Below are 14,107 nucleotides of genomic sequence, written 5' to 3'. Positions count from 1 at the left end.
GCGTTTTGAACCTCTTTTTTTTTTTTTTTTTTGAAAACTCATCCGTTTTTTCCAGTTTTGTCTGTTTCTCCCCAATTATGATAATTATGGTAATTGGGAAAACCGGAAAAACCGGATGCGATTTCAAAAACGCATGCTTTTTTAGAACATATGCGTTTTTTTTAACAGAATGCTTAAAAACTGCCCAGAAACGGGTTCAAAACGCCACGTGTGCATTTTGAACCCGGTTCAGTAGTGAGTTTTTAGATCGTTAAAGAGACCAGTCTCTTCCACATGGTGCAGATGGGAGATCTCTGGTCCATTCATCTCTGGACTATACTTTTCCTGGCTTGGAATAGGGCTTTTATAAGAAGGACCGAAAGATAATAGGTTCATAGCTGCTTGTCCAGAACCCCAAACAAACAGTGGAGTTTGGGGAACAGGCACCCTCAGGCCATCAGAGGACCACCATTTCTTCTGTCCAGTAGGATTGTAGGACTGGACAGTTTCATATCCGATGCCACAACACCTCTAGCAATTGTAACATTGGTGTGAGGGGATCTGGTTTATCCTACAGAGGTTAACAGATGAAAGGTAACTCTGTTGATCAATATGCCATTGAATCACTCTGTTGTTAAGCGCAAAGGAGATCAAAAATGGAGTCTGGAGGAGCTTGGTAAGTGGGGAGTAGACTCAGATTTGGAGTGGATGAAGTGAGAGTATATTGTGGGAATAAGATCACCAGCAGTACCCTGAAAGCGGATGACCCAAATCAGTGGTTAGGAGCATGCCGTAGCTGGAGGCTTTTATACAAGTTAGGGGAGATTTGACAGTGTTCTTGTAGCAGTGCACAAGAGACATATTTCTTTCCAACTCCACTTTGGCAGTCAGAATGAATCCCTGCTATTTCAAATAAGAACAAACTTAAAATTAGCAACTTTCTAAACCCTGACAAGAACCAGTGGCGGGAAGTTTCATTGCTCAGTTATTGCAATACTTACACCAGACATGCAACATAAATGCAATAAGAGAACCAGACTTACATCACAGATAAAGTACCAGAATGAAGCTCAATGTCAGACATGATAACAGTTTGAGCTGAATGTATTTATAAGCTTTCATTTATGTATTCTGTCATATTGTTACCATAGACTTACTACTGTACAGATACAATGATCCCAACTTTGGTAACACAAAAGCACTGTCTTATCACTTACATGATCACAACAAAAATGAAAAGTCCTTGGTAATGTTGAAATCATTGTGTTAAGTTAAAATATGGTTTATTAGATATTCAAAGACTTCTATGAAGGAACAATCCACTTTGGACCAACATACAAGTATGACATTGGATCAGAAGCTTATGACACAAGTGAAAAGTGCAGAAGTCCAGCTTGGACGGACAGAGTATTGTGGTGGAGGAAGAAGTTACCATTTGAGAAATCCGGTACATATTATTTGTTTTTATAAAGAAAATTGCAAGACATAGATTCACTGAAAGCACTGGTCTGTAATCCCTACTATGAAGAGTCTGTTTGTTAATAAGCTAATCAAATAGTGACCCTCTGTTGGGAAGTTTGTGTGAAACAGCTAAAACCTTTTTGACAACAAAAAAGTGTAAAAAAAAAGTAAGAGAAATATGATTTTTTTAAAATTCTAGCTATATTTAAGGACTTGTGTAGCTCACACTTTATTGGTTGTCTAATATATACCAATTCCTTTATGACCTGTGTTGTTTAGGTGTTTGGCTTTGTGTTGATAATTTGGAAATGGTTCTGAAGTGATTTTCAATGTCCTTCTCTAATTTAATGCATTATCTGTTTTTTATAACTTTATTTTTATAACATTTTAAAAACTTGTTTGGTTTACAATGAATTGTCCATTTTTAACTCCTGCATGTAGCTGGAGACATCAATCTTCTAGACAATGACATGGACTGGAGTTCTAAAGTCAAACACACCTGGTGTCCTGGCGCCCTGGTGTATTATGGGAGAGCAGAAATACCATCATCTGATCACAGGTACTATAGCTCTTTATCTATCTATGGTAACATGATGAGTTGTCTTAATCAGCTTTTAAAGCAACTATCAGGCTACTAACTATTATAAAATGATTCTACTCTATAGAAATAGCATTACTACATTTTGTATTTTTAGGTTGTATCATCATTATTAGTGTATGCAGTGGCGATTTCTTCTGTGTATTGTATTTGATAAAAATCCATCCCCTTACTCTAGGTTCAGCTATAGATGCAGAGGGTGCATGCAGTAGTGGAGTATTATATTGGAGTTAGCCTGGTGTCCATGCCTTTCCGGGGGCCCATGGCCATCAAACCACCCATCAAATGTTATACTAAGAAGGAACTTCACCCATGAAATCCTCATTATCTGTTTCAGTTCTCAATACACATGTACACAAGAGCCATTTTAGTACCTTTGAAGGTCATCCAAAGGTCCACAGATTAAAAAGCGGGCAGAGGGGACACCTCCTCTATAAGAATTCTAGTACCATATCACCTACATACGAAAACAAGCTGATGCCAAAAAAAAAAAGAATTAAAGCGTAACTGTAAATTTACTGACAAAAAAATAATTTTGGGACAGCTGCCTTTGACAACAATTTGAATGTATCATGCTGCTATCTTCTTCCTAGCCTGAGATATATCTGGCATATTTAACATTAGACTCAGATTTAGCTATCCCTGATATGGGTGGGAACTTCCAGGTTGCGATATCAGCTCATCCCACTGAAGCCAAAACAGGACAGCATGTTTGTAATTGGCCTATCTGAAGCTTTGGATGAGTCAGATGCCTGTGACATCACTAAAGGTCCTTTGCATCCCACTAAGTACTTTCAAATGTTGCAGGACAGCTTGTTTGTAATTGGTCAACCTGAAGCATGTGATGAGTCACATGCTTGTGATATCACTAAAGGACCTACAGCCCCTCTCAAAATAAGCCTCCTGTTGTCTATAGCTGTACTATGTGGTTTCCCATGGAAACCAGAAAGCATGTGAAATGGAGATAAGGGGGGGGGGCAAGGTAAAACCTCTGCTAACTGCTAAACGCTGTTTATAAGCAGATGGCTTATTTTTGCTTGGTGCAAAGTTAGACAAAAGTTTTTATACTTTACAGCTGTACTCTAATACACTTCATTACAAGGATGAAATTAGAAATCGGTATAAAGGGAATATGAGGACATCAAAATGGGACAGTAAAATCGCCCTGTGTCTAACCACGGTGTCTGCTTACCCATGTCAGTAAATTGCCCTGTGTCTCACCAAAGGGACAATGATTTCATAGTATATGAGGTTCTGGCTTTAAGCAGCCATACTATGGACTAATAATGGTTGTAGAACAAACACACACTCGTAGGTGATTAGCCAGCTCACCCAACTGCCTTGTGTGGATATCCATTGTTCCCAATGGTGCTTGAGTAGAAAATCCAAATCCGCCACACATAACTCAGAAAACAAGCATGGTACTTGGCACTCAATGAACACTCCAAAGGATTCTTAAAATGTTGGTTTCTGTATTCCGATTTACAAATCACACATCCACAAGAAATGCAAATGATCACCACGTTGCGACGGCTTTGATATCCGGCAAAATGCGTTGATCATTTGGATGTGTGATTTGTAAATCAGAGTAAAGAAACTAACATTTTAAGAATCCTTTTGGAGTGTCTGAGGGCCGAGTACCATGCTTGTTTTCTGAATACTGGTTGTTGTTTGTTATTGGATGCCCTGGGACTTCATTAAGAATTGTTGCTGTATGAGACGGCGCTACATCCTTGTGTGATGATTTCCTATAACTCTTTTTTTATTATCAACTCTATCCTTCTGTGATGTTCTCAAATTCCCTTGATACTGATATTTATTATATGCTGGCGCTCATGCTTTTTCGCAGTGCAATACATCAAGAGGCTGAAGTCTCCTGATGTATCCGGCGGGTGCTGTGCAGCGTTTATTTCTATTTCAGAAGAATGGAAGAATCTGGAGAAAAGGGTCCTGGTCTCTTAAAACAGTTTAGGAAACGATTCCTGTCTGAAGGTCGAAGTACAGGTCACAAAGGTGGTCAATGTGTGATCCAATGGACAGAAAATCTCTCTTCTAAAGAAAGCATTGGAGACCTCTATGCTCGGGTAAAATCCAACCTGATGGCTACATCTGTAGCAAAGACCCTGCGATTCTGGTTAGGCAATTTGGAAACTCGTAGCAGAGAACGAACAGCCATAGAAACCCTCCTGGAAAACTTGCCGCTCCTGAAGTCAGCCATAGCTTTCCTGGCTGACGCTGCTTCCGAGGGAATACTATTCTTAGCTAAAGAGGGAGCTTTTACAAATGAAGCACTCTGGCTTAAGCGGGGGGATGCCAACATCCACTCCAAAACCAAGCTTTGTAGCATTCCTTTTGTAGGAGAATTTGTTTTCGAGCCAGAACTTGAACCATCCTAGAAAGGGCCTAGTGACAAGCAAAAAGGCTTCCCAGAGAACAAGCCAGCAGCGCTTGTGACTTCAAGAATACCAAGGATTTGTATAAAGACAAAGGGAAACAAACGCTGGAGCTACCCAAAAAAGTAAAGGGAATGGGTTCCTTTCCTCCTCCTCTTCTGACCCAAACAGAAGCAACACAAAGATTTCTTCTTCTAAAAATTCCTTCCTGCACTAGAGACCTAAAGGACGTGTACCCTCACATCCCCATTCACTCATCCTCACAAAGATTCTCTGTCCTGTCTCCAGGGCGTCTCACACTACACTTTGTTTCATACACTCCACTTCGGAAATTCGTCAGCTCCAAAAATCTTTACCAAAGTCATGGTCGAGGTGGCGACTTATCGCAGACAGCGAGACTTACTGATAATCCCATACTCTTTGTAGGCAGAAACAGACAAAGTCTGGGGGAACATCACCCTAGAGATTTTATTAAATCTAGACTCCTGCTACGCTTTGGGGAGTTTTTGGGAGTTAGCCTGAATTCTTCTAATCAAATTTCCCTCCTTCCAAAGGAGACAGATCCACATCAGAAAGCAGGTACATCTCTTGAGAAGGAAGTAATCTATCACGGTCAAAGATGCCATGAAGACCCTAAGACTACTGAGTGTATCCCATCGGTGGCCTAGAGCCAAGTTCATACTCGAGTCCTCCAAAGGTGGATTTTAAGATCTTGGAACAAAAGACCCTGGGGTCGAGACAAGAAGATAATCATTACCGCAGCAGTAAAGAGGGATCTTCAGTGTTGGTTGAGAGAAGGAAACCTTAGGAGGTTTGTGTTCTGGAAAAACCATTCATGCATCATGATCCAGGCGGATGCAAGAAAGTCAGGATGGGGAGCATTCTTTCCTCATCACTTCGACCAGGGATCATGGTCGGAAAGCATGTCCAGAAAAACTTGAAACTACCGGGAACTCCGGGCAGTTTAGGAGGCTGTGTGCTCCAATACCATCCATCTAGTACATCAACACCTTTTAATCTTATCTGACTACACTATGACAGTGTCTTATCTAAAAAGACAAAAGGGCATGAGATCTCCCTCTCTTTCGTCCCTGGCCGAAGGTAAGGCCTATAAATATCGGCTTCCCATTTAAAAGCCATAGATAACGAAGAATCGGACATTCTAATCAGGAGGAACATACATCCCAGCGAGTAGTGTCTACTTTGGGAAACTTTCCACTACCTAACATCACTATGGGGTACTCCTTTGACAGACCTGTTCACCACAAGAGAGAATAGCGGAGGGAAAAAAATAAGGGGAGGAAGGCATCTAAGGAAAAGACTAAGGAGACTTGGCTTTTGGCAGAAAGGTTCTGCAGGCAGTCACCCTTCCCTAAATATGGGGCTGTTTGATTTTGTAAGTTTACAAGTGGGGCCATCATGGGGGACGAGGTAGAAATAGTGAATTAGTACTCACTGGTAATTCTGTTTCAATAAGTCCTCCTTAATGGCCTATATACACCCACACTTTTTCTTCCTTCAGATACAATGTTATCGCAAACTTAATAAATGTTGCATCTTCCTCGGTGTGGTTATTTGGTTGTCACTGGCTGGAGGATGCAGGAGGGGTCCTTTTAACCACTCCTTCCTTGCCTTTAGAGGTCAAGGGGCATCCTCCAGGTGGGGCCACCAAGGAAGACATTACCTTTGAGTACTAATTCACCAATTCTAGGTAATCCCGGCAGATCAAAACTTCAAGGAGCAGAGGTAAGTATTTCTAGTTTTTTATTGTTTTTTGAGGGGTTGATTTCCTTTAAACAAAAAAGAAATTTTATTTAGTTTTTTTTCATGACATTAACTTTATTTTTTTCCATATAAAAGTAGATGATAATTGCCAAAAGTGAAAATATGCTTTTTTCGAATTTTTCTGTTTTTTAAAAAAAAAAAACTGAATAAACTTTTTACCAAAATATGTTATAAATATGTACAGCATCATTCTATCACCTTTTCCACAAGTTCAGCTAGAAATGCAAAGGGTGCCTTTAGCTGATCAGAGTATTTCTGATTCTGTGAAGCATCCATACACAGTAAGGAGATATAGCAGTTTGAAGCTGGTCACTGCATATGCAAATAGGACGTATATAGCCGTATGGCAGTTGCGCAGGTGTTAATATGACACCTAGATTGTGTTTTGAGGTGCCAGGGTTCAGGAGACATAGACATTTGAATGTGGTCAATGTCATGTTGTTTATGTGATGAGGTATGTGAAAATATGACGTACACTCACCGGCCACTTTATTAGGTACACCTGTCCAACTGCTCGTTAACACTTAATTTCTAATCAGCCAATCACGCGTGCATTTAGGCATGTAGACATGGTCAAGACAATCTCCTGCAGTGCAAACCAAGCATCAGTATGGGGAAGAAAGGTGATTTGAGTGCCTTGGAACGTGGCATGGTTGTTGGTGCCAGAAGGGCTGGTCTCAGTATTTCAGAAACTGCTGATCTACTGGGATTTTCACGCACAACCATCTCTAGGGTTTACAGAGAATGGTCCAAAAAAGAAAAAACATCCAGTGAGCGGAAGTTCTGTGGGCGGAAATGCCTTGTTGATGCCAGACGTCAGAGGAGAATGGGCAGACTGGTTCGAGCTGATAGAAAGGCAACAGTGACTCAAATCGCCACCCGTTACAACCAAGGTAGAAGAGCATCTCTGAACGCACAGTACGTCGAACTTTGAGGCAGATGGGCTACAGCAGCAGAAGACCACACTGGGTGCCACTCCTTTCAGCTAAGAACAGGAAACTGAGGCTACAATTTGCACAAGCTCATCGAAATTGGACAGTAGAAGATTGGAAAAACGCTGCCTGGTCTGATGAGTCTCGATTTCTGCTGCGACATTCGGACGGTAGGGTCAGAATTTGGCGTCAACAACATGAAAGCATGGATCCATCCTGCCTTGTATCAACGGTTCAGGCTGGTGGTGGTGGTGTCATGGTGTGGGGAATATTTTCTTGGCACTCTTTGGGCCCCTTGGTACCAATTGAGCATCGTTGCAACGCCACAGCCTACCTGAGTACACTGGGGAACTGTCCATCAGGATAGTAACCCTTTCTGGGCAGGACTAAAATACAAGGAGTTGCTGACCATGTTGCTGACCATGTCCATCCCTTTATGACCACAATGTACCCAACATCTGATGGTTACTTTCAGCAGGATAATGCGCCATGTCATAAAGCTGGAATCATCTCACACTGGTTTCTTGAACATGACAATGAATTCACTGTACTCAAATGGCCTCCACAGTCACCAGATCTAAATCTAATAGAGCATCTTTGGGATGTGGTGGAACGGGAGATTCGCATCATGGATGTGCAGCCGACAAATCTGCGGCAACTGTGTGATGCCATCATGTCAATATGGACCAAAATCTCTGAGGAATGCTTCCAGCATCTTTTTGAATCTATGCCACGAAGAATTGAGGCAGTTCTGAAGGCAAAAGGTCCAACCCGTTACTAGCATGGTGTACCTAATAAAGTGGCCGGTGAATGTATATAGCCCTAATACAGTTGTGAAGGAGTTTCTGTACATTGCATATGTGTATAGTGTAAGGTGCATGGTGCAGTGACTAAGTAAAGAATCATTAGATGTATCATCTCCTTAATCCTCAGCTTTATATGGTATATGTACAGTAGCAAATGTTCTCTCATTTGAATACATTGTCCTTTCCTGTGTGACTAAGGTGATTCTAATCCAGCACAATGGTTTAATTACAGAGCCTGAGGGAGCTGTCAGGGAAGCACAAATTGCCTCATTGGTTTGATAATCATTTGAGATATATATAATTATAATATAATATATATATATTTCATGCAACTTAAAAGGGGATTATGAATGTCCATAAAGCTATAAATAAATATAACAAAACTCAATGTCATTAGTTTGATTTCTATGGGTGGAGTTATCACCAACATGGCTGCCACTGAAAACTAAATCTCCCATGATCCCGCAGTTCTCAGTAACTTCTTCTCTCTCTGAAGCTTTGCTTCCAGTGATAATCTAACAGACTGTCCTGTTCTGCTATCATAGTAATTATGTGTAACTGTGATCACTGCACATAACCTCACTGAGCCATACTGGTTGCACTGCAACCAAGCGACTACAGCCAAAACTGGTGATGATCACTTGACCTGCCCAGGCAGGTGCAGGACATGTGATGTGGACATGTGACCAGAGGCCATCTTCTGTCCTGTGTTTGCTCCCTGTAGAGAAAATTAACGGAATGATAAAAGGGCCAGTAGCATTTTAATTCTTCACTACAGTGTATGGGCACAGCATTTTTTTGCCTCGAGGAGTAAAAACTAATTACATATTAGCTTATATTTTTAGGACCCAATTATATATGAATTATGCTTATTCCTGGAAAACCCCTTTAAGTGATAGAGCATAATGTCCAAACCAGCAAGACCATATTTGTGTTTTATTTTTTAAACCCTCTTACACTGAACATATAATAGGATGTGTTTCTTATTAAGCTAGAAGGTAATTAAAAAATATCTTGATCTTATTTACAGACCTGTCTTAGCCATTGTTGAAGTGGAAGTTCAGGAGGTGGATGTGGAAGCAAGAGAGAAGGTATTTCAGGAAATATCCTCGTCACAGGGGCCTTTGGATGCCACGGTTGAAATCCACATTGATTCTCCAACACCAGAGGAGAAAGTAGAGTTCCCTGAAGATCTGAGTTCAGAGCTTGTGGAGCAGTTTCAGCATTATGGCACTGTTGTCCTTGTACGGTAAGCAAAGTTTAAAGGAAACCTACCACTTAAAAGTGGTAGGTTTATACACATATACATGGCACCAGCTCAGTGTGAGCTGGTGCCAGAGCATATTTTTGTTAAGGGAACAAAGCCCCTATCTTAGAATTATAAGTTATATTAACTTCTAACTCGGCGTACCGCACTTGGGCACGGCGCACCATGCACGCGCCCGTGCGTGCGCCGGATTCTGAAGTGCAGGAGAGCCGGTGACGTCACCGAGCTCTCCGGCACACGCGCGCCTGCGCAACTTAGCACGGCCATGGTGCGCCGAGCCCAAGTGCGGTGCGCCGAGTTATAAGTTAATATAACTTATAATTCTAACATAGGGGCTTTGTTCCCTTAACAAAAATATGCTCTGGCACCAGCTCACACTGAGCTGGTGCCATGTATATGTGTATAAACCTACCACTTTTAAGTGGTAGATTTCCTTTAAAGAAGAAATCTGAGTGGGAGTTCAGTCTGACAGGTAGAAGCACTTAATGGAGTGTGGTAATTGCTGAATGCTTCAATACTTAGTGACTAGGGCTCAATAATCTGGAAAAATAGTGTTTAGTGTTCCAAATACACTAAAAGCTATATTGTCAATAAGTGCATGCAGGAAAGCTTATCTTTGACATGTGTGACGATCCTTGAAACGAACAAAGAACTGTATGAGGGAGGGACGATTACAGTGGGCTACATCAATCAATAAAACGCATAATATTATTATGAGTAAGAAATATTGTAAGCTAACCAGTTAATGGTCCTTACCTCACTCTGTTATCAAAAGATCTATATATAAGAACCACTGTTACTGGTTTTTTTATGCACATTGCTTTAACCTTTTAAATATGGGATCTGTACATGGTGGATTTTTGTCACGGGTACTCACGCTGCCCGTGCCCCTCGCTGCGTCAGCGACCTTCACCTGCCCCCGCTCCTGATTCCCGTCCTCGCTCTGTGCACGCGTACCCATGTCATAGGGCGCACAAGTGCTGGCTTCAGGAAATTTAAAGGGCCAGCGCACCATTTATTGGCGATGGCCATTTTCCCAGAAGCCTATTTTAAACCTGCCTCTCCCTGACGGATCTTTGTGCCAAGCCTTAGAGAAAGGTCCCCAGCGATACTCCTGTGTGTTCCTGCGTTCCCGTGGACCTGACCACGAGACTGTCTTCCCCTAAGGTACCTTGACCTCGTCTGCCACGTGGGCTAGTCACATCTGTGGAACGACCTGGTGGTACCCTTAGATTCTGGTCCCAGGTGTAGGCTAGTACCACCTCCCGCGGTGGTCCAGAGGACCCACGGCTCCCGAATCCTGACAATTTTGAATGACCATTTCTTCATTTGGGAAGAATTACCACATTCTTTCCTTTTTTTTTTTGCACTTCTTTTTGTGACCTTTTTGGTGTAGTTAAATAAAGATCTAACAGTGTCAACCCCTGATTTGGGATTGTCAAGGGGTGTATGGGGTGAGCTTCAGTGTAAGCTCTCTACCTGGGAATCCAGTAGGGGATTCCGCTCTATGATCCCTATACGATCGACAGAGATGGACAACAGGTTTTGGTATATACCACCAAGCTCCACAATAGCGGGATGGTATTAGCAGACATCCCCCCTTCTGTGTCCGCCATCACCATGGGCACAACAGCTTGTCTGGTAGGATGCAATATTTCTATCTGTGAGAGGTGCCAATGGCCTGGCATGTACTTTTTCTTTTTTTCTTTTAATGAATACTGTTGTGTGTGTGTATGTATGTATGTGTGTGTATATATATAATACTTTGGATTTTAATGTATATCTATTAAAATATTTCTGTTTTTAGCATCTCACTGATGGCAGCTAGCTATTGAATACTTAATGAAAATATAAAGTGTGTATTTCTGCAGTCATTAATATTATAAACCTTTCCAGTTATGATGTTAAAGTGGATTAAACATAGAGGGGACCTTGAGTAAGCTTTTGGCATAATCTGTAATAAGTACTAATATTCTATATCCTGATTTCCTATGCCTAGGGTAATTGGAGGACAAATGATGGTCACGTTTGCAGACAGCAGGGCAGCATTAAGAGTCCTTGATCTAGATGGCTTGAAGGTAAATTACATTTTAGATCATGTACCATACTTGAAGCAAATAATAGCATGCAGACCTCATCACACTAACTACAGAAGGTGGGAGCCGATGGAATACAATTATGTCTTCATGATTTACAATCCGCACTGAATATGTCAAAGTAAATTGGAATGTATTATGTCTCTTCAGTGTGTGCAGGACTACACAGTTAATGTGATTAGTGCGTATAACAGCAATATTCCAGGAAACGAAACTCCGGCCATGTATTAATACTTTCATGCTGCACATTATCCCTTCTGTCTAACTTCTGTTCCCCGCTACAGAGAATGTGCGTTGTGAAGTGCAATTCTCTGTTCTTTTCTGTTGTATAAAAAATATAAAAAAATAAAATAGTTGAATGGAAGGATTTCATATGATACCTGGTGGAAGATGGAGGTATTGTTTTTTCCCTACATGTATATATGTTCAATTTGTTGAAATCAATAGAAGGAAGATTTTAGATGTATACTTAAAAACCTTAAAGGGGTTGACCATTTTCAATAAATCTCTTCCATAACACGTCTCTGCAGAACCAGGGTTGTGAAACACTTTTTCCTTGGGGCCAAATCAGCCTCATGGTTGCCCTAAAAGTCAGAGCGTAATTTTATTACTGTATAAATGTATCTACTTAAGCGGTTATTTAGGAACATTCATACAGCATTGCCGTTACAATCAGCCAATAGAGGTTAATCACAAAGCTAAAAATATTGTTAAATGTTCCCTTACATTAGTCAATTATCACTGCCCAAAAAAATTGGGTGTTTTAGACACAGATTAGAGCGTTAGTGAACCCCAGAGGTGCTGTAAGCACTCATTGGTCTGGCCAAGCAGTAGGGCATGGGCCGCAACCTGTGCACACCTGCCTTACTATATGTATATTTTATATTATTATTATTATTTTATATTAAAGTTGGACCAAAGCGAGGAATTTGGATCCTTTACAAATTATAAAGTTAGCACTTTACACTTCTCTTTGACAGCTAAAAGGAAAAACAGTTAGAGTGAGACCAAAGACGAAAGATTGGCTGAAAGGTCTACAAGAGGAAATAGCAAGAAATAGGGACAGTATGGTACTACTGTCACCAAATGCCAACTCTTCTCTTTTAGAAGAGAACTTCGATTTTACCAGTCTTGATTATGAGTCAGAAGGTTAGTAATTTATATAAATATTAACTATTAATTGTTTTGTTATTTTTACATTTTAATTACTTCTATTACTTCATGGACATGAGGACAATTTACCGTATATACTTGAGTATAAGCCTTATAACATAGTATACTAGAGCGTATGATTTAGGGCTCATTTAGACAGGCGCTTTTGATATCTGTGTGCTATCCTTTTTTGTTAATGGCAAAGGGACCCATTGTTTCCTATGGGTCTGCTCATATGTCAGGTTTTTTTTCACGGATGTGCAGACAGTGAGAAAAAAAAATTACAGAATACGTTATTTTCTCTGGCATGCGGACCACGTACTTCCATAGAAGTCAACGGATCCGCAAATTGACTGCACTGCACTGTGAGAAGATCCATCTCTATATACTAGTGTATTAAGCCTGTGTCACAGTGTAACAGTGAAGCTCTTAGTTACTTAAAATCCTCCCATTGACAGCCAGAGGCTCTGTCCTGTATCTCTATGGCAGGTGGAGTGTGGAGGTTGTGAATTCAAACCTCAAGCTGGGCAAAACATTATTTAATTCAATAGTATAGAAGCTTGTGCCTGGGGAATCCATGGAAGATGTAGACACCATATATGGACAGATGGTGATATTACCCTGGTGACGTGGTCCCTGCTCTGCCGCTAACCCCACACATCTATTAAAAGGATGCCGTGCCAAATGCCTCCTCTATGGGAATCCCATGCAGACAGCCACTAGGTGTCTGTACAACAGAAACCCTGTATTGAACCGTTCTGACGGTATCACGCATGTACTGATGCATTGTGAAACACGGCTGACTTTATAATGTGGGTGCCGGACATCGCATGGGGACACAGAGCTGGAGGACCGGAAGCAAGAAGAGGATATGCGGGGGGAGAGTCGGAAAGGTTAGTACAGATTTTTTTTTTATAGACTCGAGTATAAGCCGAGTTAGTTTTTTCAGCACATTTTTTCAGCACATTTTGCTTATACTCGAGTATTTACGGTACCTTAATGACCCTCATTCATGTGGATATAAGGCAAACAAGTTTTCTTGTTGTGAGCAGTAACAAGCCCATTTTAAACCCCACATGCCAGTACTTCAGCATAGTGCTTATTCCAATGTAATGTCCACCATTAAATAAGCCCTCCCACTACATCTCTTTATCATAATAAGTTTTGTCCGCCTTGCATCTTTTACACTATGTCCCTCTTCTCTTATATTCATGCACTAACTTTTGTGCGTACAGCACATGTGAAACCAGTTCATTAGAATATTAATCCATGGTAACAAAAGTCTTGAAAGGCTCCAATTAACACCATGCCCATAGGCCAGGATTATGTTTTGTGAATGCATCTTAACTAGGGAAGCGCATATCTCGATATGCCCAACTAATAGTACAGGTAAAAAGAACACATCGGTAATTTGCTTATGAGATTCTTCACATTCCTTGAATTTCACTGCAGGTGACATATTGGATGACGAATCTGAGTACATGCTGCCTCCCCACCTAGTGACTGACAAATCAGCTGCTGATGATGTGTCACATGGGAATGAACAGCTGTGTACAACACAAGATCATGAATTAAGTAAAGCTTCTCGTGCTAGTCGTAAGAAGCCACATTCATTTAAAGGTATATAGATAGTAATGT

At 41.0% G+C, this 14,107-nt stretch overlaps 1 protein-coding gene across 4 annotated transcripts in view; it reads left to right on the top strand.

Moving 5' to 3' along the window:
• Positions 1-14,107, top strand: part of SYNJ2 (synaptojanin 2) — a 128,919-nt gene that overhangs the window by 100,441 nt on the left and 14,371 nt on the right. For all 4 annotated transcript variants that reach the window (XM_072141040.1, XM_072141039.1, XM_072141038.1 and 1 more), the window contains 6 exons: positions 1,270-1,426; positions 1,882-1,999; positions 8,985-9,203; positions 11,221-11,299; positions 12,298-12,466; positions 13,922-14,089. In XM_072141040.1, the coding sequence (XP_071997141.1) occupies positions 1,270-1,426; positions 1,882-1,999; positions 8,985-9,203; positions 11,221-11,299; positions 12,298-12,466; positions 13,922-14,089 (910 nt within the window). The remainder of the gene's footprint in view (positions 1-1,269; positions 1,427-1,881; positions 2,000-8,984; positions 9,204-11,220; positions 11,300-12,297; positions 12,467-13,921; positions 14,090-14,107) is intronic.

Source organism: Engystomops pustulosus, chromosome 3 (assembly GCF_040894005.1).
Source record: "Engystomops pustulosus chromosome 3, aEngPut4.maternal, whole genome shotgun sequence".
NCBI lineage: Eukaryota > Metazoa > Chordata > Amphibia > Anura > Leptodactylidae > Engystomops > Engystomops pustulosus.
This window is presented reverse-complemented; position numbering and strand designations above follow the sequence as displayed.